At 46.3% G+C, this 23,251-nt stretch overlaps 1 protein-coding gene and 1 long non-coding RNA gene across 3 annotated transcripts in view; one reads left to right on the forward strand and one right to left on the reverse strand.

Moving 5' to 3' along the window:
* Positions 1–3,880: 3,880 nt before the first annotated feature.
* LOC121282638 lies at positions 3,881–22,904 on the reverse strand. The gene is made up of 4 exons (XR_005944086.1): positions 22,765–22,904; positions 8,717–8,805; positions 6,960–7,146; positions 3,881–4,015 (listed from the first exon to the last, which is right to left on the reverse strand). It is a non-coding gene; the product is annotated as an uncharacterized LOC121282638 (long non-coding RNA).
* LOC121282637 (DENN domain-containing protein 2D-like) overlaps positions 22,531–23,251 on the forward strand; it is a 185,450-nt gene continuing 184,729 nt past the window's right edge. Inside the window, exon 1 of one of the 2 annotated variants that reach the window (XM_041196455.1) lies at positions 22,531–22,756. Coding sequence is in view for 1 of the 2 variants with exons in the window: in XM_041196453.1 (XP_041052387.1) it covers positions 22,736–22,752 (17 nt within the window). In the remaining variant the exon portion in view is untranslated. The remainder of the gene's footprint in view (positions 22,757–23,251) is intronic. The other variant, XM_041196453.1, reaches the window with a different exon arrangement.

Consider the following 23,251-nt stretch of genomic DNA (forward strand, 5'->3'; position numbering starts at 1 on the left):
GGTATTACTCACACACATGGACTGTTGTATCAAATGTCTATCACACAACAAATGTTCTCCATGGGTATTTTAATTTTCAAACATCTATATCAACAGTAACAACATTTTTCTTGAGTGCCTTGTAGGGGGTGGTGGTGTTTGTCAGCTTCACCTCTGACTTCTGAGCAGTCCAAATCGCTCCCACTCCCTGGGTTCTAAACCTTGAACTTATTTGGGGGTTGGGACAAAGTGCAGCAGACAACTGGTTTTGGTGCAAGAGAAGAAGAAAAAAAACTGGGTTTATTGAAGTCATAAATGAACTTATAACATTAGGATTACACTGAGATTATACAGACTTACAAAGTACACTTAGTTAAGAATGGGGAACACATGGCATAATGAGGGAAAATCACGCTACTAATCCCCTTCCCTTGTCCCAACCCCGAAACCTAACTAAATTGAACTAGGAGAGGTCAGGGATCTTGCTTACCAACCAGGGTTCCTTGACAGTTTGAAATTCAGCCAGGTAGGCCCGTTGCAGTTTTGGGGTATGCTCTTTGTGTCCTCTGGGGCCTGCCGTCCCCACGTGGTCCTGGTCTGTGGGAATCTGCAAAGGTTCTTCAATTGGGTGGAGGACACGGTTGTGGGTGGTCGATCTTCGTGGAGGGCTATGGTCGCGGCATTGTTGTCTTCGGTTGAGCCTGCCACCCTGTGCCCCTCGCCGTGATGTTGCCTGCGGGCCTGCAAACCTCCAGATCTCCATCCTCCACTTGGCTCAGCTCCCTGCTTAAACTCTGCTTCAACCACTCCAAAGACTGCTCACCCTCCCCCTTCATAACTGGTGGCCCAGTTATACAATTTTTTGAATTTCTTATCTCAATCCACATCAAGGTTAGTTTTTTGTCTGATTTTGGTGGGCTTCTTCAGGTGATATCTTGTTGGTTTTAATGGGCTCACATGATGTTTATCATTGTCTTCCTGTCCCCATAACTAGTCTTGAACTGAAAGCCATTGTATGTGTGGAGTATTGATGGGTTCGCATAATTGCATTGATTGCTGCCTTCCTGCCTTAGTAGTTAGTAGCGATTATTTATGCAAGATTTTGATGGGCTTTAGTTTCGTGAAAGATGAAGTCTTTCTCTGGGTTGATTGTTTTAAAGGGAAGAATGCGTATTCTGTCTCCTCTCGTTGTCTGGTTTCAGGCAACAATCCACACTGCACTCGACAAGCCCGGGCATGTCCAGTCCCAGGCCTTCATGGGCTCCAGGGTTCTACACTTAACTCAGCAGTTGGGTCCTCTGCCATAAAGGTCCAAAAGTCATATCCTTGTTGATGATATGAAAAATGTGGGAATTTTGAGAACCCTTCAATCCCCACTGTGATACTTAAACCTTGCTTCAAGTATCATACTGGGGAAAAAAGCAAAATTCCCGACCCTCTATAGTCAATCTTCCTCTGCAATTACCTATCTAAGATCTCATGACACATACATTCCCCATTCTTTAAAATGTGATGTATGTAAGCATGCATAGGCAAAATACAGTTATTTACATACATCCAAATATTAAGTGTGTCCAACACCCCACTTGGTGCACATACATCTTTATTAAAAGAAAACAACACGTAAAAGTCTTTCTTAAAAATAACCGAACACAAAAAAAACAACAATCTTTATTCAGGAACACAAAAAAAATATATATGAAAGGTTCAAACAGGTGTATCTCTCTCCACCTTAGTGTAATGCTTTTTCCAGGTCCTTTCATTTTGGAACTCTAGGATTTTGCCTTTTCCCTTGCACTAAGAGCACAACAGGTACAACACTATTCCCAGCTGGAAAACCACCAGGACGTGGGAAGCCATTCTGACCCATGAAGGGACCTCTATGTTTTTGAAAATGTCCCACCAGGGTGGGACGGTGATACTTTGAATCTCTCCCTCTATCTCATATGTTTTCTGTTCCAAAGTATAGAAATACTTTTGTGATAACTCTACAGCTTTTAGTAGTTTAGTAAGATGTTCTGGTAGAGAGGGAATTTTGTAACTGAAATGTGTGACAGAGCTCTGCAGGTTGGTAATGTTTTCCCTAACAGTGAGGTGAACAGTGAAGGGTTCAGGAATGGGGACAATCTGTTCTTGGGCCACTTAAACTTCTGCTTCGGGTTCAAAACAAAAACTGCTGTCACTTACCGGACACCGGATGTGCTGTCCAAGCTGGTAGTGGGGCGCGCTTGTGGTGACACAATATGTCCCACCCCCTATATATGCTAACATGGCCTTGTGCCATTACCTCCATTGTACAGTTTATAGGCCGTGCACCAGCAGTTTTAAACCCGCACTGTGGTCTGGAATAGGTGTTCAAGTGCTGGGGACACAGTACTACGTGTGCATCCCAGCTCCGGCACCCAGAGAGGTCTGTATCTGTCATCACGTGCTCCCACTTTATGATGTAAGGTGGGACCGCTGCGAAATGGACGTGTGCACCCCTTTGAATAACTCCAATGTTCTCCACCCTGTATACCGGTGCAAGTTGGTCTGTCCCACCCATGACCAGCATCCTCACTACTATACCCATGATGGTGTGGTTGGAGCGCCCACAATCTACTGGGACAGGGTAGGCTTCAGAGGCTAGGCGGAACTGACACGGGCTTAGTGAATTCTCAAATGGGTGAAGGGCTGCGAGGTACTTGTTGCTGATCCAGGAGGGGGCTAAATCTTGCTTTAAATCCTCCAGGTTGCTGCGGCCCTCGCCCAGCAACCATGCCCCATACAGCATGCACACTCATTCTGTGCAGCATTCCTATCCTCTCGAATAAGTGCCTTCACTGTTTAGGCGTGCCTTTCCAACTCAGCAATAATCTCCTTTAAATGGACCATCATGGCCTGGTCCTCGTGTAGCTCTGAACCTATCACTGTGCTCTCCTCTGTTAAGATTTTTTGTAATTGTGTTTTTAAACCGTTTATTTGTGTCTGCAATTCTATGTCATCCAGGCTGTTTATCACAGAGGATCCTGTATTAGATGCTGTGAAAACATCATTCCAGGTTCCTTCTTTGTCTCCCCACATTGCTAAAGTACTCAGTGTGGGTAGTGTACAGTTCTGTTTTGTCTACATTGGCAAATCAAACTCGTAGAATTTCCTGAACATTTCTCTCAACAGGGCCTGGTATAGCTGTTCTGTCTCCTTGGGGCACCACTCAGGTAAGTGTATCTCTGTGAGGTTTAGAATCACGTAAGCTACCGCGTAGTATACCCCCTGATGTAGCACCTTTTCGGATGGCACTAGTACCAGCCCATTCCCTGGTCCCTTGGTGGTTCCAGGGCACCTCTCCATATGTCCTTACTGTCGGGGCCATGGGCAGGGGCTTTTAGGCGCGTGCCACGAGTTCAGTGGCCTTAACTGAGGCTGGAGAGGATGGGGTTATGCAAGTGTATAGGTGGGAATCCCATTCCACCCCTTCCCCTTGTCCGGCCATGCTGCGGAAAAGATAATGGATATGCCCGTGGGGCAGGTCTTCCGCAATCCCCACATGCAGACATAGATTCCCTGTTCCGATTTCCACCGCTTGTCCCAGCACACGCTCACCCCCCACGGTTCCCGGTTATGGTCTGATGGGTGTCATTCCCCAGTCGCTCCCAGTCAGCTGTACCATCCCCCAAGTCTCTGCTCAGCTTCCTGAGCCACCACCACCTTCCCAGAGGAATCTGCCCTCTGCAGGTCAGGCACACGCGTTTCCCCTCAATGTCCCGATCCATGTGGCCATAACCTGTATGCTGGGGCAGGGGAGGGAGGCCTCCCCGTAGGTAAACCCGGTCTGACTGGAGTATTGGGTGGAGTTAGATCCCAGCCACCCTGGCCATCTTCCCACATGGGAATAGGAAGTAATCTCCACGTTACCTTCACTGCCCCTCGCAGTCACAACCGGTGCTCTCTCCCTGAGCACCCAAAAATGTGGGAGTCCTCCACGTCACCTCGCCTCCCAGTGGCCATTCCTATCAGGGCAAGTAGGAGTATGCCCCCCATCCTATCAAAATCCTTTCTGTAGGGAGACATAAGAGCATATAGCCAGGTCCCGAACAGATTCACTGGCTTGGGTAAAGCATAGTCCAGCAGGTCTGGCAGCATCGGCGGAGAAGAAAAGAGTTGACGTTTCGAGTCGTCATGACCCTTCGACAGAACTTGAGTGAATCCAAGAACGGGGTGAAATATAAATTTATATTTCTTTATATTTCACCCCTTTCTTGGATTCACTCAAGTTCTGTCGAAGGGTCATGAGGACTCGAAACGTCAACTCTTTTCTTCTCCGCCGATGCTGCCAGACCTGCTGAGTTTTTCCAGGTAATTTTGTTTTTGTTTTGGATTTCCAGCATCCGCAGTTTTTTTGTTTTTATTGAAGCATAGTCCAGTCTTGCAACCACGCCTCAATACAAACACTCTTAAACAATAATACTTAAACTACCAAACCCCTTATTTAAAATTTAACTAAAACATCCAAACTTAACAATCTCAAATTAAATAACAGAAGCTATGTACATCCACCGCCCATCCCCGGGCGACCAGGTTAATCCCTGTTTGGGCTACAGCACACTACTCCCTGCAGTGTGGCCGCCCTGTCCTGTACCTTTGGCCCCAGGTTAATCCCTGTTCGGGCTACAGCACACTACTCCCTGCAGTGTGGCCGGCCTGTCCTGTACCTTTGGTCCCTCGCAGCCTGCGGCTGCTGTCTGGGGACCTCTGTCCTCAGATCAATCCCTGACTTGAGGGGCTGCCCTTTGGGGAGCCAGTGACCACAGTTTCTTTGGCCGTGGAGTTCGTGAGGACTTCTAGGGACTCTGGCTGGTGGGGGTTTTCTGGCTGATGGATCTTCAACCCGAGCCACTGTCCCCTCTTGTGCAGTCTGTGGAATCTCCACTGCCGCTGGCTGGGGATTTCTATCCTCAGGCTGTACTTCTTCTAAACTTGTGTCAGGGGCAAGTAACTCTCTGCCCTCAGGTCCCAGATCGTCTGAGTCCCAGATGAGTGGGTGAGTGTCCCAAACGGTGGGTGGGATGGTCCTTCCCTTAAAACAAGCCACTGCACCTGCTTATGCAGTCTGTGAGTTTGCTCCTGCCGCAGTCTGAGGATTTTTATCCTCAGAACTTGTTCCAACTGGCTGTTCCCTTCTCTCGGATTTAAACAACTTACATTGGTTAATGTGGAACCATTTGGTGTGCCAAGGCAGCTTTATGGCGTATACCATGGGGCTTCCCTTATCTACAATGCTGCAGGGCCCCATGTATAATGGTTCTCGACTGCCTACCCGAACAAAATTCTTAACCATAACCTGATCCCCTATCTTCCACTTGTGGTGCGAACGGGGTTCTAGCAGCAGTCGGTTACTCCGATGCTGTTTTCCCATGTTGCTAGCAGCCTGCCAGTGAACCTGTTTAAGGTGTTCAAACAGATTCCTGATGAAGCTATCCCGGTTCATCTCTCTGATTTGACCCTGCGTGAGCACCGGGGCTAGCACATGGGTGGGGGTCCGCATAACCCTACCAGTCATGAGCTCACGTGGGGAATACCCCATGCTTTTTGACTGGCTGGCTCGGATCCCCATTAGGACCAACAGTAAGACTTCTACCCACTTTCTAGGTGAGTCTACCGTCTCTTTCCTCATCCTTTCTTTCAAGGTTCTGTTCATCCTCTTTACAATCCCTGAGGACTGTGTGTAACGTGCCATTTCCCCTCTATGCTGAGTACCATCAGGGTATTCTGCATGATCAGCCCAGTAAAGTGGCTCCCTTGGTCAGATTCCATGTACTGTGGTAGCCCCCATCGTGAGAACACCTCCCTGACCGGGATCCTGGCTGTACTCAGAGCCGAGGCTGTTTGGCGGGGAAGGCTTCTACCCACTTTGTGAACACATCCACCAGGTCCAGGCAGTACTTCTAGCCTCCCTGGGTGGTGGGTAGGGGCCCGATGCAGTCGACCATAGTCCCTCTACCCTCCTGATATGTCCCCTTTTGTGCGGATCAGGGTTGTTAGCAGCACACACCAGACAGCTGGCACAGAACTCGCAGACATCTTCCCTGAGTCCTGGCCACCATCCTGCCTGTTCCACCCGCTGCCAGGTGGTCTCAGGCCCAGGATGCCTTGCTCCTGGACCCTCATGGGCCAGGTGAAGGAATTCCTTCCTGTGCTGCTGTGATACCACCATTGCTCTCCCTTAAACAGCATGCCTCCCTTTACAGAGAGGGCTGCTGTGCTGTGAGGGCCCTCTACCCTTTTCCCTTCTGCCACTGCACTGAGGACTGCCTTGAGGACGGGGTCTTGGGTTTGGACCATCTTAAGGTCTGGGGTTAAAGCTACCCCTGCACTCCCCCATGTCCCATTCCTATCCGTGACTGCTGCTATAGGATGGGACCCGTATGGGTCCCAGAAAATGCCTGTGCGGGCACCCTCCTTAGCTAGCACCTCAGCCTGCCAGTTGCCCCCACTCCGGGGTTCTGCAGGGGAATGGGCTTTCACCTTATAGATGAAAACCTCCCCTTCCTCCCCCACTGCTGCTAAGATTTTCTCCAGCAAGGGTTTCACTGTGAGGGGTCTCCCATCAGCGGAGGTGTACACGAATTGCAGCCTTTAACATTGTAACATAAAGTGGCTGACAAATTTGAAAAGGCCCAGAGCTCTGCATTAAACTTGCAGGAAGAGCTGGAGAAATGGAGAACAGCTTGGGTCAGTGTCACTTTTGAGGGAGAGGACGTAGTTCAACTAAAGAAAAGACTGAACAAGGAAAAGAAAATGACCAAGGACCTAGGCCAAGCTGCTGTAAAAACACAGCAGCTGCTGAAGACCACCCCAGGAACCAGCAGACACCAGACAAACAGCCACCAACAACCTGCATGAGTACCATCAGAAGACCAGAAAGTTATCGCGATTATGGGCCTGAACTTGAACAGAGTGGCAATCAGACTCGGATTGCCACTCTGCTCCTAGTTTCCTACCTCAAAATCCAGGCGATCCTTTCTCACCCATCCTTCCGACTGCAGTCGTGCAGGAACTGTGTAGAGCAGCACACTCCTGAGGTCTTCAGTCAAGGGCTGCAGAGTGGGATGTAAGGAGGCCACGCCTTTCTTTAACAGCACTGGTTGTCATCAAGCGGGTATGTTTAAAGGTCCAGCCACTTTCAAGCTAGGGAGAAGGTAGGTTTGTGAGATAAGTGGGTAAGATTGGGGTTGGGGGTTGTCAGGTGACCAGCAGGTTAGGGGTGCGGGTGGTCAGGTGCCAGGAGATCAATTGGGGGGGGGAGGGGGGGGGTGCAGGGGGGGTTGGTCAGTCATGGGGACGGGTTGGGTGGTCAGTGGCAGGAGGTTCAGATTGTTGGGGGAGGTCATGTGGTTGGGGGTGGTCAGTGATGTGGGCGTCGGGTGGTCATGGGGGTGTTGGGTTCGGTTGTTCAGTGGGGAGGGGTCGGGTCATCAGTCGAGTGGTAGGTAGTGGGGTGGTGGTTGGATGGTCAGGAAGGGTGGTCCGTGGGGTGCGGGGGGGGGATGGTCAGTGGGAGGGGTCAGGTCGTGGAGGAGAGTCCCATGGCGGGGTGGTTGGGGGGGTTCTGTGTGGAGGTCAGTACTACGGTTACCAAGCAGTTAGAAGTGGTTTTAATTCTTCTACCTTTTCCTGGGTAACTATTACTGTAAGATGGTCAGAACCATCCATATTTACGATTTAAGCCAAAATTTCAGATGGTTCCCATTGTAGGCAATTGCCCAACATAAGGTTGAATGTCCTGGGCAATTGCCAAGCAATCCTTACCTTGGGGCCCCCAGGGGGGACGGGGCTTCCCCAACACACCCCTCCCACCACCCCCCCATACCACCTCACTGGTGGATGATGAGGTTCCTCCTACAGTTAACCTCCTTCACCAGCACCTCCATGGCTGCAAGTGTAAATTGGGGACCCTGGATCATTTAACTGCCATTTCATTGCTATTCAGAATGAAGCTGGATGTAGCCCAGAGCACCTTCCCTTTAAGAGGTGCTGACTAACTTTAACCAACGCCATTGACATGTGATTTCCTAACCCTTCCCCCATTAGATGAGCTACTAAGGTTGGCTGACTTGATTTTTTCACTCTAAGGCAGCACGAGAGGCCATTTTATCCACCAAAGTCATATGATCAGAGCTCCAAGTTGGTCTGTCTCTATGCTGTAAAACTCTACTTAACTCTACGTGATTCAAAACACACACTTTTCAAATGGTCATAGGGCCAGAGTTCACAACCAATCATCAATTTGTGTCAGTGTGAATTGCAGTAATTACAGCTCTGATCACAGTGATACACCACAGAAAATTTCTCAAGTGTGAGGAACAAGGAAGTTGATTGGCAAATAGAATTTCACCAAAAGGAAGTGTCTTTATTCACAGGAAGTGGTTACCTCGCTCAAAATGGTGTAACTGGAGATGTGTTTTCTTTTTTGCTCAGCTTTTGATTGTAAAGTTAGCTGTTACAACACTTCACATTCTGCTATAGGAAGACCATCAGAAACTGAACATTGGGTGATTCAAGATGGCTCCTGAATAGTCAGATCCCTGGCAGCCCCTTCCTATGCACCTCAATTCTTGGATATCTACTGCCATCCTTTCTCCCTCAATCTCCTCTCTTCCACTGTTTAAATCCTCCTGACTCTAATAGTGGGTGCATTTCAATCCTAACGACATGTTAAGTTCTAAATTAAGCAGTGCCACCCAGACCCATACCATACCTTCTTTTTGCTTTCCTCAGTTAGGACGGATCTTTGCTCAAATTCAGCTTCCAAGTTCCAGGATTGCTTTGGACATCAAGGCTGCATTTCTGCACATGAGGTGGAGAAGGAGAAAAAAAGATTGGCTGAGGTGAAGAGGGGCTCCTGTGCATCTGACCTGCTGTCCCCATTACTTCCATTTTAAAGTAACTTCGCAATCGCTCCTCCACCACTGCTATTCCCTGCTGCTGATCTTGTAGCTGACCGACTGGTTCCATGGTTTCTCAGCTTCAGCTACAGTCTGATCCTGGCTAGAAAGTCACCCCGCCCCCCCAACTGGGCTGAAGCTATTTCTCCACTGCTTCTAGACCTTATGGTGATCTCCAACATGATCGCCACTTCTTTGTGCTGGCAAATTTCATTGACATAAAATACCTCCACCAGTATCAGAATTTTCACACCCTCTCTCCAGCAAATAGCTTCTGGACGTCACTTGTCTGTCACACTTGTCTCCAAACTTGGACCAACCATTCCTCAATACCCCATACTGACTTATGTCAACTTTATTCTCCCACAGGATCTCTGATTTTAAGTCGATAGTCTGTCCTATTACCTCCTCCCTATTTACTACCAGGATATTTACATCCTAATATTTGCTTTGTAACCAAGACCTATAAAATTTGAGCTTTTCCTGCGTCCATTCATGTGTGTGTTTTGGCTGCCGCTTCATGTTAGAATTCAGGTAGCCAAAGAGTGAACTGAAACCTAGTCTTTATACAATTATCAGCTCTTACTTAGTTCCACGCATTACATATTGTGTGCCTCCAACCCAACTATTACAGTTTTAGCCAGCTCCTATATAAATATATGGTACAGGTGAGTCTCAATTAATGTCTACCAGCTAAATACAATTAGCTCCCAATTTGATAAACCTTTAAGATTCCCTACCCCCTTTAAATAAAACTGAAAATTATGTATACACAACCACGAATACAAAAAAAAGACTTCCCTAGTCTGTACAAATCAGTACATTGTGAGACAATCCTTCTCCTAACAATGGGCAGAATCATCCCAGATTTACACAAAGTGCAGTAGTGGGCAGGAAAAGGACATTTTACCCATCGGCTGCAATGCTGGCTTTTTGCGCCATATTGCCCCATTCTCACCTCATTAATTATGCAGCCTCATATGTCTCATTGGTGGGCGGCCTCCAAATCGCCCACCACGCCGTTACCTCGCCACTTCCTCACACAGGCGCCATATGGCTGCAGATGCACAATTCTCAATGCCTGCAGCCCAGGAGGGCACCAGGGAAGACATGGCCCCAAAGGCCAAGAAGAGTGCAACCCCCCGAGTCAGTGGTGCTTCCCTGGAACACCATCGGGACGTTGTGAAGTCCCGCCACAATGTCCTCCACCCCTAGTCTGGCCACAGGAAGCCCATCAGTCTCACCATTCCGACTTGGGAGGTGGTGGCAGAGGTGGTTAGTGCCAATGCTGCACACAAAAGGTCGGCATCTAGTGCAGAAAATGGATGAATGATCTCAACCGTGCTGCCAGGGTAAGACTACCATCTCATCACTCTAAACTCACACACTCTCAAGCCCATCACACATTCACTGGCATCTCACTCACTGACAGTACACGGTCAGTACACGTACGGGGGTGGGGGTGGGGGTGTGGGGTAGTGCGGTGGGGGGGTGCTGCAGTGGGGGGGCTGTGGAGGTTTGGGGGTTGGTGAGGTGGGGGTGGGGAGCGTGCAGCAGTGTGGTAGGGGGTGGGGGATGGGGCGGGGTGAGGTAAAATCTCAGCCTGGAAATCTGACAAGATAAAAGATTGCATTGACACCACCTGGAGTGAGTGAGTATGTAAGCATGTAAGCTTTTAATTCAGTTTAACTTCAATTAAGAACGATAAAGTAAGACTCGATTAAACAATTAATATAAAAATCTAAAGTCATTTTGATAGAACTATAGAACCATAGAAAAGTTACAGCACAGAAGGAGGCCATTCGGCCCATCTTGTCCATGCCAGCACGAGGACACCCATGTGCCCTTTCTAATTCCACCTTCCTGCACCCGGCCCATAGCCCTGCAGCTTACAACACTTAAGGTACAGATCCAGGTACTTTTTAAAAGAGTTTAAAGTTTCTGCTTCTACCACCATCTTGAGCAGCGAATTCCAAACACCCACTACCCTCTGCATAAAAAAGTTCTTCCTCATGTCCCCCCTACACCCTCTGCCACTTATCTTGAATCTATGTCCCCTGGTTCTAGAATTCTCCACTAAGGGAAACAATTTTATCCTGTCCACTCTATCTATTCCCCTCAGAATTTTGTACACCTCAATCAAGTCACCTCTCAACCTTCTTTGTTCTGAGGAAAATAACCCCAAACTATCCAATCTCTCCTCGTAGCTACACTTTTCTAACCTGACAACATTCTTGTAAACCTCCTCTGCACTTTCTCCAGATCTATTATGTCCTTCCTGTAATGTGGTGACCAGAACTGCACACAATGCTCCAGTTGTGGCCTCACCAGTGTTTTATACAATTCCAACATTATGTCTTTACTTTTAAATTCTATATCTCTGCCAATGAAGGAGAGCATTCCATATGCCTTCTTTACAACCTTGTCTACTTGAACTGCTGCCTTCAGGGACCTGTGTACTGAATAATTAAAATTAGTGTTCAATTAATTAATCAAATTTCATGGGTAAAGTTAAAATTAAACAAGATAGTAAACTAAAGGGTTCAAAATTTTGCAGTAAATTAAAATGAGATAGATATGTGATAAGAGTTAAGTAAAAACATTTAAGTTCACTCCACCTCCCTTTCTCTCTGTCCCTATATGGCCTGTCTGTCCCAATATCTCCTTATGTGGCTCCGTATCAGATTTTGTTGGAGTATTGCTCCTGTGATGTACCTTGGGATGTTTTAAATCGCTACGTAAATACAAGTAGTTGTTGTCAGCGTATGTAACTATTTTCATCGCTGTTTACTACATTTCCAAGTTTTGCATCATCTGCAAACTTTGTAATGCCTGTATACCTAAGTCCAGATCATTAATATATGTCAAAAAGAGCAGTAGTTATAGCACTGACCTTCACAGAATCACAGAATCACACAACGCAGAAGAGGCCCTTCGGCCCATCGAGTCTGCACCGACACGTGAGAAACACTACCTTGGGCACCTTATTGAGTCATAATTGCCATGGTGTGGCAATCATAGTTGGATTGTCACTCCACTCCTATTTACTTGGACTAAAATGCAGCCCCAACTTTCTCGCCTGACCTACTGACTCAGACTGGGTGAGAAATGTGCAGTGCAGCAGATTCCCAATGCCTTCTGTCCAGTCCAGTAGAGTCGGACGAATGAAGACACACCCCTTTTATATAGTATCTGCTGCCATAAAGCAAGTCCACCTCCTTTGAGAAGCCAGGGAGATGGTAAGTGTGTAAGGTAAGTGGGTAGGATGGTTGGGGGAGGGCCATGGAGGATGGGGATGGGGGTGGGGGTAGGGGGAGGGGAGGTGTCAGGTGGTAAGTGGAGGGGGGTTGTGATCAGCTTGGGGGGGTGGTTGGTTGAGGGTAGTCAGGGAGTTGGGCGTAGTCGGGGATCCGGAAGGACAGTTTGGGCATGGTAATCGAGGAGGGGGAAGACATTGGTGGGGGTATGGGGCTGTCTGGAGTCCTGTGGGAGGTTGGGAAGGTAGTTGGGGTTTCACGTGGGGGGTTGGGGTTGTCAGTACTATGGTTACCCAGCAGTTGGACGTGGTTTTCATTCTTCGAACCTTTCCTGGGTAATCATTCCTGTATGACAGTCGAATCATCCAAAGTCTGCGACTTAAATCAGAGAATCAGATCATTCCCAGTGTAGAGTAGATGCCCAATGGAAGTTTGAGCTCCCCAGTCAATTCCCATGCAATCCTTCCAGGAGGCGTGGGGTTCCCCCAACGCATCTTTGGGGTGCCCTTCTAGATATGACACCTGGAGATCAGAAATTATATAATTCCTTCCAGTGAAATACAATTGTTCACAACTACTCTGTCTCTTAGCCATATCAATGTTAACAATGTCCCTTTAATGCAGTAGCCTCAATTTTGCTAGCCTTACATTAACACTTTACAACTTAGCCACCTTACAATAACAACTTTCAAACACTTTACAGCATCTTATGTTAAGAAACAGAGACAGTTTAAGTAAGTTCTATTGGTATTTGTAGGTGTCAGGAATGAGTTTTGGATTTAAAGTTTAAGTTTGAATTATATTTCTGTACCTGTGTTTTAAGAAAGGTCAAATGGAGTTTTAGTTTTACTTTAAAAAGGTGCCTGCATCTCTAATGAGGTTTTTTACGACTGTTGCAGCTAGGTTAAACAAGCAAGAGTAGATGAGTCGGTCTGTTGCCTAGCAACAGGAGCATGGAGTGGCAGGTCCCTCCCACAGACAAGCACAGAAAAACTATAGAAACAGCAGTTTTAAGTTAAGTTTGAAGCCAGGACCCCAGGGAGACTGGGCAGTGGGGAGGGGGCTGCAGATTTCCCAAAAGAACAAAAAGGTCCCAAGGCCAAAGGAGTGAGACAGAAACAAGGGAAAGTCCCAAGCAGAGCTTCTAGTCAAAAGGGAGGATGGGAACATGGACCAGGTCCTGTTAAGTGAAGTTAAGAGCGAGGGGCAGAGATAAAGACTCCAAGCTTCAGATTTAAAGAGACAAAAGCTGCAAAAAGCAGATATAAAGTGAGAACAGCTTCAAGAGGCCAGTAGGTCCAAAGAGACAATTCAAGGTCTGTAACTCTTTGCTATGGGCATGTGAATCAGTCGTACTGTTAATGGCAGATTCGATGAGAGAGATTACATGGAAGATGGCATGAATGCATGCGGTGACCCAGAGGAGAGGAATATCAGAAGGAGAGTTCGAAACCCTGGAAGTGAACCCTTGTTGAAGGCATCTGAGAGAAAGCCTCGGTTTGGGAGAAGATTCCAAAGCAAGTTCTTGGAGAGTGGAGTAAGAAAGACGAGTTCAGTGAGACTGACTGACTCACGTGTGACCAGCATCTGGGTAAAGTTGATGAGATAGCATCTCATAGCATCTGTTTGAGGTGGCATCTGTCACTTGTTTTCAGAGTGTGGTGTGTCTGACCACAGGGTGCAATTGGTTTACATTGACTTTACTTACTGTGAACATTAGAGTATAAGATAGCTTTTGTAACTTGTGCTATCCTTACAAATCTGTATATATCTGTGAAGGTATAATTGTGGGTGAAGGAGTATTGTAATTTAGTTAATCTTTTCTTGTTGAATAAATGTTTTATGCTTTTGTTAAAAGTTAATTAGCTGACTCTGGTGACTCTGTTCAGTAGCCACTCCACGCATCTAAACAACAAATAAAAGTTAAGATCTATCAAGCTGGGTTCCACCCAGGGATCAGGCTTGTCCAGGGGTAACCTCAGCTGGGATTGTAACACTTACAGCAACACCCCACAACTGCATTATTCAATTAGGCTTTACAATTACTTAAACAACATCTTATAACAGCACTTTACATTTCAGAAATACTGCAACAACGCTTTACAACAAGATTTTGCAAGACCTTCAATAATTATTTACAAGAACAGGTTTGAACATTTTACTACAACTTTAACACCTGAAATCATCCTATACTATTAACTCACAGCACAGAAAAATATGTTGCAACAGGAAGAGAAAATGGAAGAGAAATATTGAAGAGTGATGAAGTGATTGATAGTCTCAAAGGAAAGAGGATGAGGAGAGACAACAGAATAAAATCATGACAGGTGTCATTAGTGACTGTGGGCTGAGCATTCACTATAATGATGATCTCATACCTTTGTTTCAGTAATGAACTTTACCTCCATGGGTGAAAGGTGGGAGTGAGGGTTTAGAGCTTGCAGCTAGGAGTGACATATAGGAGAAGGGAGGTGAGGAAGTGATTAGTGAGAACCCTGTTAGTGATGATCCTGGAGACCTTGTGGGACCATGAGATGAAAAGGTCAAGAGAGTGGACAGGTATTTGTGAACAGGGGAATCAATTTGTGGATTGAAGCTGGAGGAGACTGAGAGCAAGGAAGCAGAGAAAGGTATTTCCAAGTGGAGATTTAGAATCACAAAGCAGACCCTGAGGATATAGAAGAGTGAGCACATTTACCAGAGAAGGCATTGGGGGAATAATAAATAGGGAGGATCTTGGCGAGTGTTGGGAGGAATGGTATAAAAGCAGATGTTTAAACATGCAGAGGGAGCCAGAAAAATAAGGGATAGCACTCGAGGTGAGTCCCATTTGGTTATCTTAGGAGAGGGACGGGGTAAGGCATGAAGACAATAAGGCAGTATTGACACTGATATCTTATTTATTTATTATTCATTCATGGGGTGTGGCCAGCATTTATTGCCTATCCCTAATTGCCCACGAGAAGGTGGTGGTGAGCTGTTTTCTTGAACTGCTGCAGTCCATGTGGTGTAGGTTCACCGACAGTGCTGTTAGGGAGGGAGTTCCAGGATTTTAAACCAGCAACAGCAAAGGAGCAGCGATATGTTTCCACATCTGAATGGTCTGTGGCTTGGAGAGGAACTTCCAGGTGGTGGTGTTCCCATGTATCTGCTGCCCTTGTCCTTCTAGATGGTACTGGTCATGGGTTTGGAAGATGCTGTTGAAGGACCCTTGCAGTGCATCTTGGAGATGGTACACACTGCTGCCACTGTCAGTCTGTGGTGGAGGGAGTGAATGTTTGTCTGTGAGGATGACTATGTCAGGCTGTTGCTTGACTAGTCTGTGAAACATCCCTCCCAATTTTGGCACTAGCCCCAAGATGTTAGTAAGGAGGACTTTGCAGGATCGACAGGGCTGGGTTTGCCATTGTGGTTTCTGGTGCCTAGGCTGATGCCGGGTGGTCCATCAACTTTCATTCTTTATATATTTCATAGTGGTTTGATACAACTGACAGGCTTGCTATTTGAGAAAGCAGTTAAGAGTCAGGGAGTCACATGTAGACCAGGCCAGACCAGGTAAGACAGATTTCCTTTCCTAAAGGACATTGGTGAGTCAGATGGGTTTTTAACAACATTGGTTTCATGGTCATCATCAGACTTCTAATTCCAGATTTTTATTGGATTAAAATTTCACTATCTGCTGTGGTGGGATTCAAACCTGGGTCCCCAGAGCATTACCCTGGGTCTCTGGATTACTTGTTTAATGGCAATACCACTAGGCCGGCCATCACCTCCCCCCGTTTTGGTTTGGGCTCAGTGCAGCAACATACGACTTCACAATGAGGACAGAACAGGAAGAGAAACTGGCAGACCGCAATAGCAACTGGAGGAGGGGAGCTGGTTTACTCACAGTTACAAAATATCTCAGACAGCTACAGGATCCACTTAACATAGCCAATCTAATATAGCCAGCAATCTACTATCTAAAATAAGTCTTCAGTGAGGAGTTACGATTCATTTTGAGGTAATGATTCTATTATATTTGATTCTCTCTCTCTCTTTGCAACAACCTCTCCACGTGGTGGCAAAGCAACTCCGAATTCAGCAGCCAGCAGACAGCTGACTTCTTAAATATGTCATCCGGTTTTAGAACAGACATCAAGAAAGGAGTAAAAACTTAGTGTATAGATTACAATCCCACGTAACTTTTGTGACAATCTCTGTGTGTCTTTATATCTATATCTCTGAATTAGGATTAATGTTGTGATATGTGGATCAGTGCCCAGAGTTTACCATGAGCATTACTCCCTGCATAATCTTTGACACAGCTGACAGACCAGGCTTCTAATCTGCCAAACAGGGTTGAGTTTGAACTCCAGTTCTAGTAGTGAAAGTCTAAAAACTCACTAGGGGTGTAATCCTCCCCTTCCCATCCCAATAGTGTAGTTTACCCTCACTAATAGATGCATTGATGTCACGGAAAGGGAACACTTAGTGTAAAAAGTGGGGGGAGGGGAGGGGAGGGGAGGGGAGGGGAGGGAGGAGGGTCCATTCACCAACAATGGGCACAGAAAAAGTCGAGTGAATCACAAAAGTTGGAATGAATCCCACTTGTTACCCTCTCACTCTGGTGCAGAGAAGGTGAAAGGGGTGGTGAAGCAGTTTCACTATTACACAGAAGGGTTGACTTTGGAGTGGCAGGGTTCTGCTGGACCCTCCAGACCATGCCCAGACATTGGTCAAAACCCAACAGTGTTTTGGTTTTGCTCCCAGAACTAATAACATGCCAAAATAAACAAGAGCCAGCATTTCACGGTTGGCAGGAGCACACCTTCCAGTTCTGAACCTCAGTGCTAGTGTTGTCAACCCTCCAGGAATGTCCTGGAGTCTTCAGCAGTAAAAGATTAATCTCCTGGACACGGGGACGTTCAAAAATGTGTCTGATTTTTTTTCATTTTGCGTCAATTTTTAGTTATAGGAATGTAGGAGATGGGATTTTAAAAAGGCTGTTTAATGGAGAGTGAAGCATTATCCAGTTGGATAATTAAGAGCCTGCTTGTTTTCCCAGGGGTACAGGAAGTGGGCCACTGTGAGAACAAAGATGGTGGCAGAGTGGAGTGAACGAGGTGGCGTGGGGTGGAATGGTTGGAGACTGCAGCTCCTGTGAGGAAGCTTCCAGCAAATGTCCAACCTGAGTTAGAACCATAGAAAAGTTACAGCACAGAAGGAGGCCATTTGGCCCACCTTGTCCATGCCAGCACGAGGACACCCACGTGCCCTTTCTAATCCCACCTTCCTGCACCCGGCCCATAGCCCTGCAGCTTACAGCACTTTAGGTGCAGATCCAGGTACTTTTTAAAAGAGTTTAAAGTTTCTGCTTCTGCCACCATCTTGGGCAGCGAATTCCAAACAACCACTGCCCTCTGCATAAAAAAGTTCTTCCTCATGTCCCCCTTACACCCTCTGCCACTTATCTTGAATCTATGTCCCCTGGTTCTAGAATTCTCCACCAAGGGAAACAATTTTATCCTGTCCACTCTATCTATTCCTCTCAGAATTTTGTACACCTCAATCAAGTCACCTCTCAACCTTCTTTGTTCTGAGGAAAATAACCCCAAGCTATCCAATCTCTTCTCGTAGCTACACTTTTCTAACCCTGGCAACATTCTTGTGAACCTCCTCTGCACTTTCTCCAGAGCTATTACGTCCTTCCTGTAATGTGGTGACCGGAACTTCACACAATGGTCCAGTTGTGGCCTCACCAGTGGTTCCAAACCCAATCACCGCAACCAACAGACTTGGCCTCCGGATGTGTGGGTGAACAGGCGGAGGCAGATGCCAGGCTGTAAAGACACTGACAGCTAACATGCCACAGAGGGTTGGCACATCCAGGGGCAAAGATGGTGGGCTAGAGGCTGAAACTTGTGGGCAAACTGCAGTGCGGACATATAGGACATTATAGTATACACAGGGGGTAGCTCTCCTCACAGATGGCTCATACCAGCTTCAATTCAGAAACTTGACCCCTCATCTGTCTACAGACAACCGCCTGCATTGAGAATTTCCATGGAAATTCACTGCCACTGCTGTATGGACAAGCCTGTTAATAGACTGAGCTACCCTTTTGAGCTTTTACAAAAGCTTTCGAAATGTTGACTGTCTATTGTGACACTCGGCTTTTATGGGCTCCTATGATTTAAGTGTGACTTACACCCAATCTTCCATCTCCACCTCCAGCATCCTTCCACGAGCTGTCTGAGTTTGCATACTGCTGTGAATAATTATGCAAATGAGTGTACAGTGGAGAATTCAGGCCATAGGATATAATACAGGTTGTCATGTCATCATGTTGCTTGATACAATGCCACACAACAGACTTGTGAGCAAAGTTATAGCAAAGTTATAAAAGAGACAGTAGCAACATGGATACAGAATTGGCTCTGTGGTTTGAAAGTGTAAAAAGACAGGAAATGGAGTGGTGAATGGTTGTTTTGCTGGTCTGGAGGAAGGTTCCTCAGGGGTCGGTGTTAGGAGCCCTGCTTTTCCCCATTTATAATAATAACCCAGACATTGGTGTACAAGGCACAATTTCAAAATTTGTGAATGGCAGAAAACTTGGAAGCATTGTGGTCCATGAGGAGGACAATGTGGAACATCAAAAGGACAGAGACAGATGGTGGGATGGGTGGGGAATCCTTAGGAGGGTTATTATTGCCATAGAGGGAGTGCAATGAATGTTCACCAGACTGGTTCCTTCCGAAGGTAAAGGGATAAAAACTGCACATAGTATTCCAGGTGCGGGCTATCTTAGGTTCTCTACCAAGATGTTGCTACCCCTGCATTCAAATCCTCTTGTGATAAAAGCCAACATACCTTTTGCCTTCCTAATTGCTTGCTGCACCTGCATGTTATCTTTTAATGACTTATGAACAAGGACAGCCCTACAAACAGAGATTGGGGAAACTGGGGCCTGTATTCTCTAGAGATTCGAAGAATGAGAGGTGATTTCATTGAAGCTTACAAAATAATTAAAAGGAAAAACAGGGTAGTTGCAGTGAAGATTCTCTGGTTGGGAGTCTAAAGCAAGGTGACATAATTTCAAATAAAGGAGGAAACCACTTAGGACCGAAGTGAGGAGAATTTTTTTTACTCAATAGAGTTGTGAATCTTTGGAATTCTCTACCCCGGAGGGCTGTGGAAACTCAGTCATTGAGTATGTTAAAGTTAGAGATTGATAGATTTCTAAACAACAATGACAAAGGGATCATAGAATCACACAATGCAGAAGAGGCTCTTCAGCCCATCGAGTCTGCACCGACACATGAGAAACACCTGACCTACCTACCTAATCCCATTTACTAGCACTTGCCCGTATCCTTGAATGTTATAAAAACAAAAAAACTGCGGATGCTGGGAATCCAAAACAAAAACAAAAACAGAATTACTTGCAAAAACTCAGCAGGTCTGGCAGCATCGGCGGAGAAGAAAAGAGTTGACGTTTCGAGTCCTCATGACCTGGTTCTGTCGATGCTGCCAGACCTGCTGAGTTTTTCCAGGTAATTCTGTTTTTCCTTGAATGTTATGACGTGCCAAGTGCTCATCCGGGTACTTTTTAAAGGATGTGAAGCAACCCACTTCCACCACCCTCCCAAGCAGCGCATTCCAGACCATCACCACCCTCTGGGTAAAAAGGCTTTTCCTCACATCCCAACTAAACCTCCTGCCCCTCACCTTGAACCTGTGTCCCCTCATAACTGACAACTAAGCGGAACAGCTGCTCCCTATCCACCCTGTCCATGCCCCTCATAATCTTATACAACTCGATCAGGTCACCCCTCAGTCTTCTCTGCTCCAACGAAAACAACCCAAGTCTATCCAACCTCTCTTCATAATTTAAATGTTTTATCCCAGGCAACATTCTGGTGAATCTCCTCTGCACCCCCTCCAGTGCAATCACATCCTTCCTATGATGTGGTGACCAGAACTGCACACAGTATTCCAGCTGTGGCCTTACCAAGGTTCGAGACAACTCCAACATGACCTCCCTACTTTTGTAATCTATGCCTCGATTGATAAAGGCAAGTGTCCCATATGCCTTTTACACCACCCCACTAACAAGCTCCTCTGCCTTCAGAGATCTATGGACACACACGCCAAGGTCCCTTTGTTCCACAGAATTTCCTAGTGTCATGCCGTTCATTGAATACTTCCTTGTCAAATTACTCCTTCCAAAGTGTATCACCTCACACTTCTCAGACTAAAATTCCATCTGCCACTTAGCTGTCCATTTGACCATCCCGTCTATATCTTCCTGTAGCCCAAGACACTCAACCTCACTGTTAATCACCCGCCAATCTTTGTGTCACTTGCAAACTTACTAATCCTACCCCCCACATAGTCATCTATGTCGTTTATATAAATGACGAATAATAGAGCACCCAGCACAGGTCCCTGTTGGATGCCACTGGACAAGGGCTTCCAGTCACTAAAGCAGCCTTCTGTCATCACCCACTGTCTCCTACAACTAAGCCAATTTTGAATCCACCTTATCAAATTACCCTGTATCCGATGTGCATTTACCTTCTTTATAAGTCTCTCACGTGGGACCTTGTCAAAGGCTTTGCTGAAATCCAAATAAACTACAGAAACTGCACTACCCTCATCTACACACCTGGTCACCTCCTCAAAAAATTCAATTAAATTTGTTAGGCATGACCTCCCTCTGACAAAGCCATGCTGAATATCTCTGATCAAACCTTGTCTCTCCAAGTGGAGATAGATTCTCCCCTTCAGAATTTTCTCCAATAGTTTCCCTACCACTGACGTGAGACTCACTGGCCTGTGGTTCCCTGGCTTATCTCTACAACCCTTCTTAAATAGCAGAACCACATTAGTTGTTCTCCAGTCCTCTGGCACCTTCCCCATGGCCAGGGAGAAATTAAAAATTTGAGTCAGAGCCCCTGCGATCTCCTCCCTTGCCTCCCTCAGCAGTCTGGGACACAAATCATCTGGGCCTGGAGATTTGTCCACTTTTAAGCCTACCAACACCTCCAATACCAGTCTCTCCCTATATTAATATGCTCAGGAACCTTGCTGTCTCTCTCCCTGAGTTCTATACCTTGATCCTCATTCTCTTGAGTGAATTCAGATGTGAAGTATTCATTCAACACTCTAGTGATGTCCTCTGGCTCCACTCGTAGATTGCCCCCTTGGTCCCTTATGGGCCCTACTCTTTCCCTGGTTATCCTCTTCCCATTGATATACTTACAGAACATCTTGGGATTTTCCCTACTTTTACCAGCCAGAGATTTCTCATAACCCCTCTTTGCTCTTCTAATTGCTTTCTTAAGCTCCACCCTGCACTTTCTGTACTCCACTAATGCCTCCGCTGATTTGCTCCCCTTGTACCTGCTAAAAGCCTCTCTTTTCCTTCTCATCGTCACCTGATTATCTCTGGTCATCCATGGTTCTCTGGGCTTGTTACTCCTTCCTATCACCCTAGAGGGAACATGTTGAGCCTGTACCCTCCCCATTTCCTTTTTGAATGCCCCCCACTGCTCTTCTGTAGATTTCCCCACAAGTAGCTGTTCCCATTCTACCTTGGCCAGACCCTGCCTTATTTTACTAAAATCCTCTCTCCCCCAATCCAAAACATTTTTTTGCAACTTGTCAATTTCTTTGTCCGTAACAAACTTAAATTGTACCATACTGTGGTCGCTTTCACTAAAATGCTCCCCACCACCACCCCAGCCTCCTGCTCAGCCTCGTTCCCCCAGAATTAGGTCCAGCACTGCGCCGTCCCTTGTTGGACCCTCTATATTGACCTGAAAAGTTGTCCTGTACACATTTCAAGAAATCCACTCTATCCAAGCACTTAACATTATGTCTATCCCAATTAATTTTGGGAAAGTTGAAATCACCTAATATAATTAGCCTATTGTTGTTTTTACAAACCTCTATGGGGATAGTGTGGGGAAAAAGGCATTGAAGTGGGTGATCAGCCATGATCTTATTGAATGGCAGAGCAGGCTCGATGGTCTGAATGGCCTACTCCTGTTCCTATGTTTTGTTCTTTTATTGCCTCCTCCTTCCCTGCCTCTGCGCTTCCTTAAAACTTGTTACCTCTTTGGCTTTGACTAAAACTTTGACTCTTCTGACGAAAAGATCATCAACTCCATTTCACCCTGCAAAGATGCTGCCTGACCTGCTGATTATTACCAGCATTTTCTATCTTTATTTATGATATTGTAGTCTGTTTGGTCTTCAATGTCTTATTTTATAGGTTTTATGGTATTGTAGCTTTTCCTGTCTGTAGTGCTCCACATTAATAGGTGTTAAGGTACCTACATTTGTCCTGCCCTAGTGTCCCACATTTACAGGTAATACAATAACCCTGAGAGGTAGAAGTAACGAAGATTTCTGTGGTTTGAAAGTATGAAAAGAAACTAAAAAGTAGCCGGAAAGAATTGCCCCGGTCAGGGTGAACAGAACTTAAGGCAAGGAGCAGTCTGACCCAGCTCATGGACAGACTGGAGACTGACTCCATCAGTCCAGAGAAAGTACAAACCGACAAGAGAAATTACTGCAGGCCTTGTAATGGCCACTGAAAGACAGTAGGTACTTACATTTCTGTAACACCTTTCGCAACCTCAGAATGCGCAAAGCACTTTACAGCCAGTGAAATACTTTTGAAATGTAGTCACTGTTGTAGTGGGAAATTAAAGCAAGCCCTCACAAACAGCAGTGTGATAATGACAAGATAGGAGATGTTGATTGAGGGATAAATATCAGCCAGGACAGTCTGGAGAACACACCTGCTCTTTGAATAGTGGCTATGGGATCTTTAACATCCACCTGGGCAGGCAGGTGGGGCCTCGCTTTAAAAGAAAGCACTCCATCAGTACTGCACTGGGAGTGTCAGCCTAGATTATAGACTCCAGTCTTTAGAGTGGAGGTGAAAGTCCAACAGCTTTCTTTCCTGGTTCTTTCACTCTGCAAGTCACCTGAAAAATTCTGTTGGCTGGAGCTGCCCATGTTTAACAGTGACTGTAGGCAGCTTGTTTTGATTAAGAAATGTTTAAATGTTCTGCTATATCCACTCCACATCTGAGC

This window comes from Carcharodon carcharias, chromosome 9, assembly GCF_017639515.1.
Source record: "Carcharodon carcharias isolate sCarCar2 chromosome 9, sCarCar2.pri, whole genome shotgun sequence".
Classification (NCBI taxonomy): Eukaryota; Metazoa; Chordata; class Chondrichthyes; order Lamniformes; family Lamnidae; genus Carcharodon; species Carcharodon carcharias.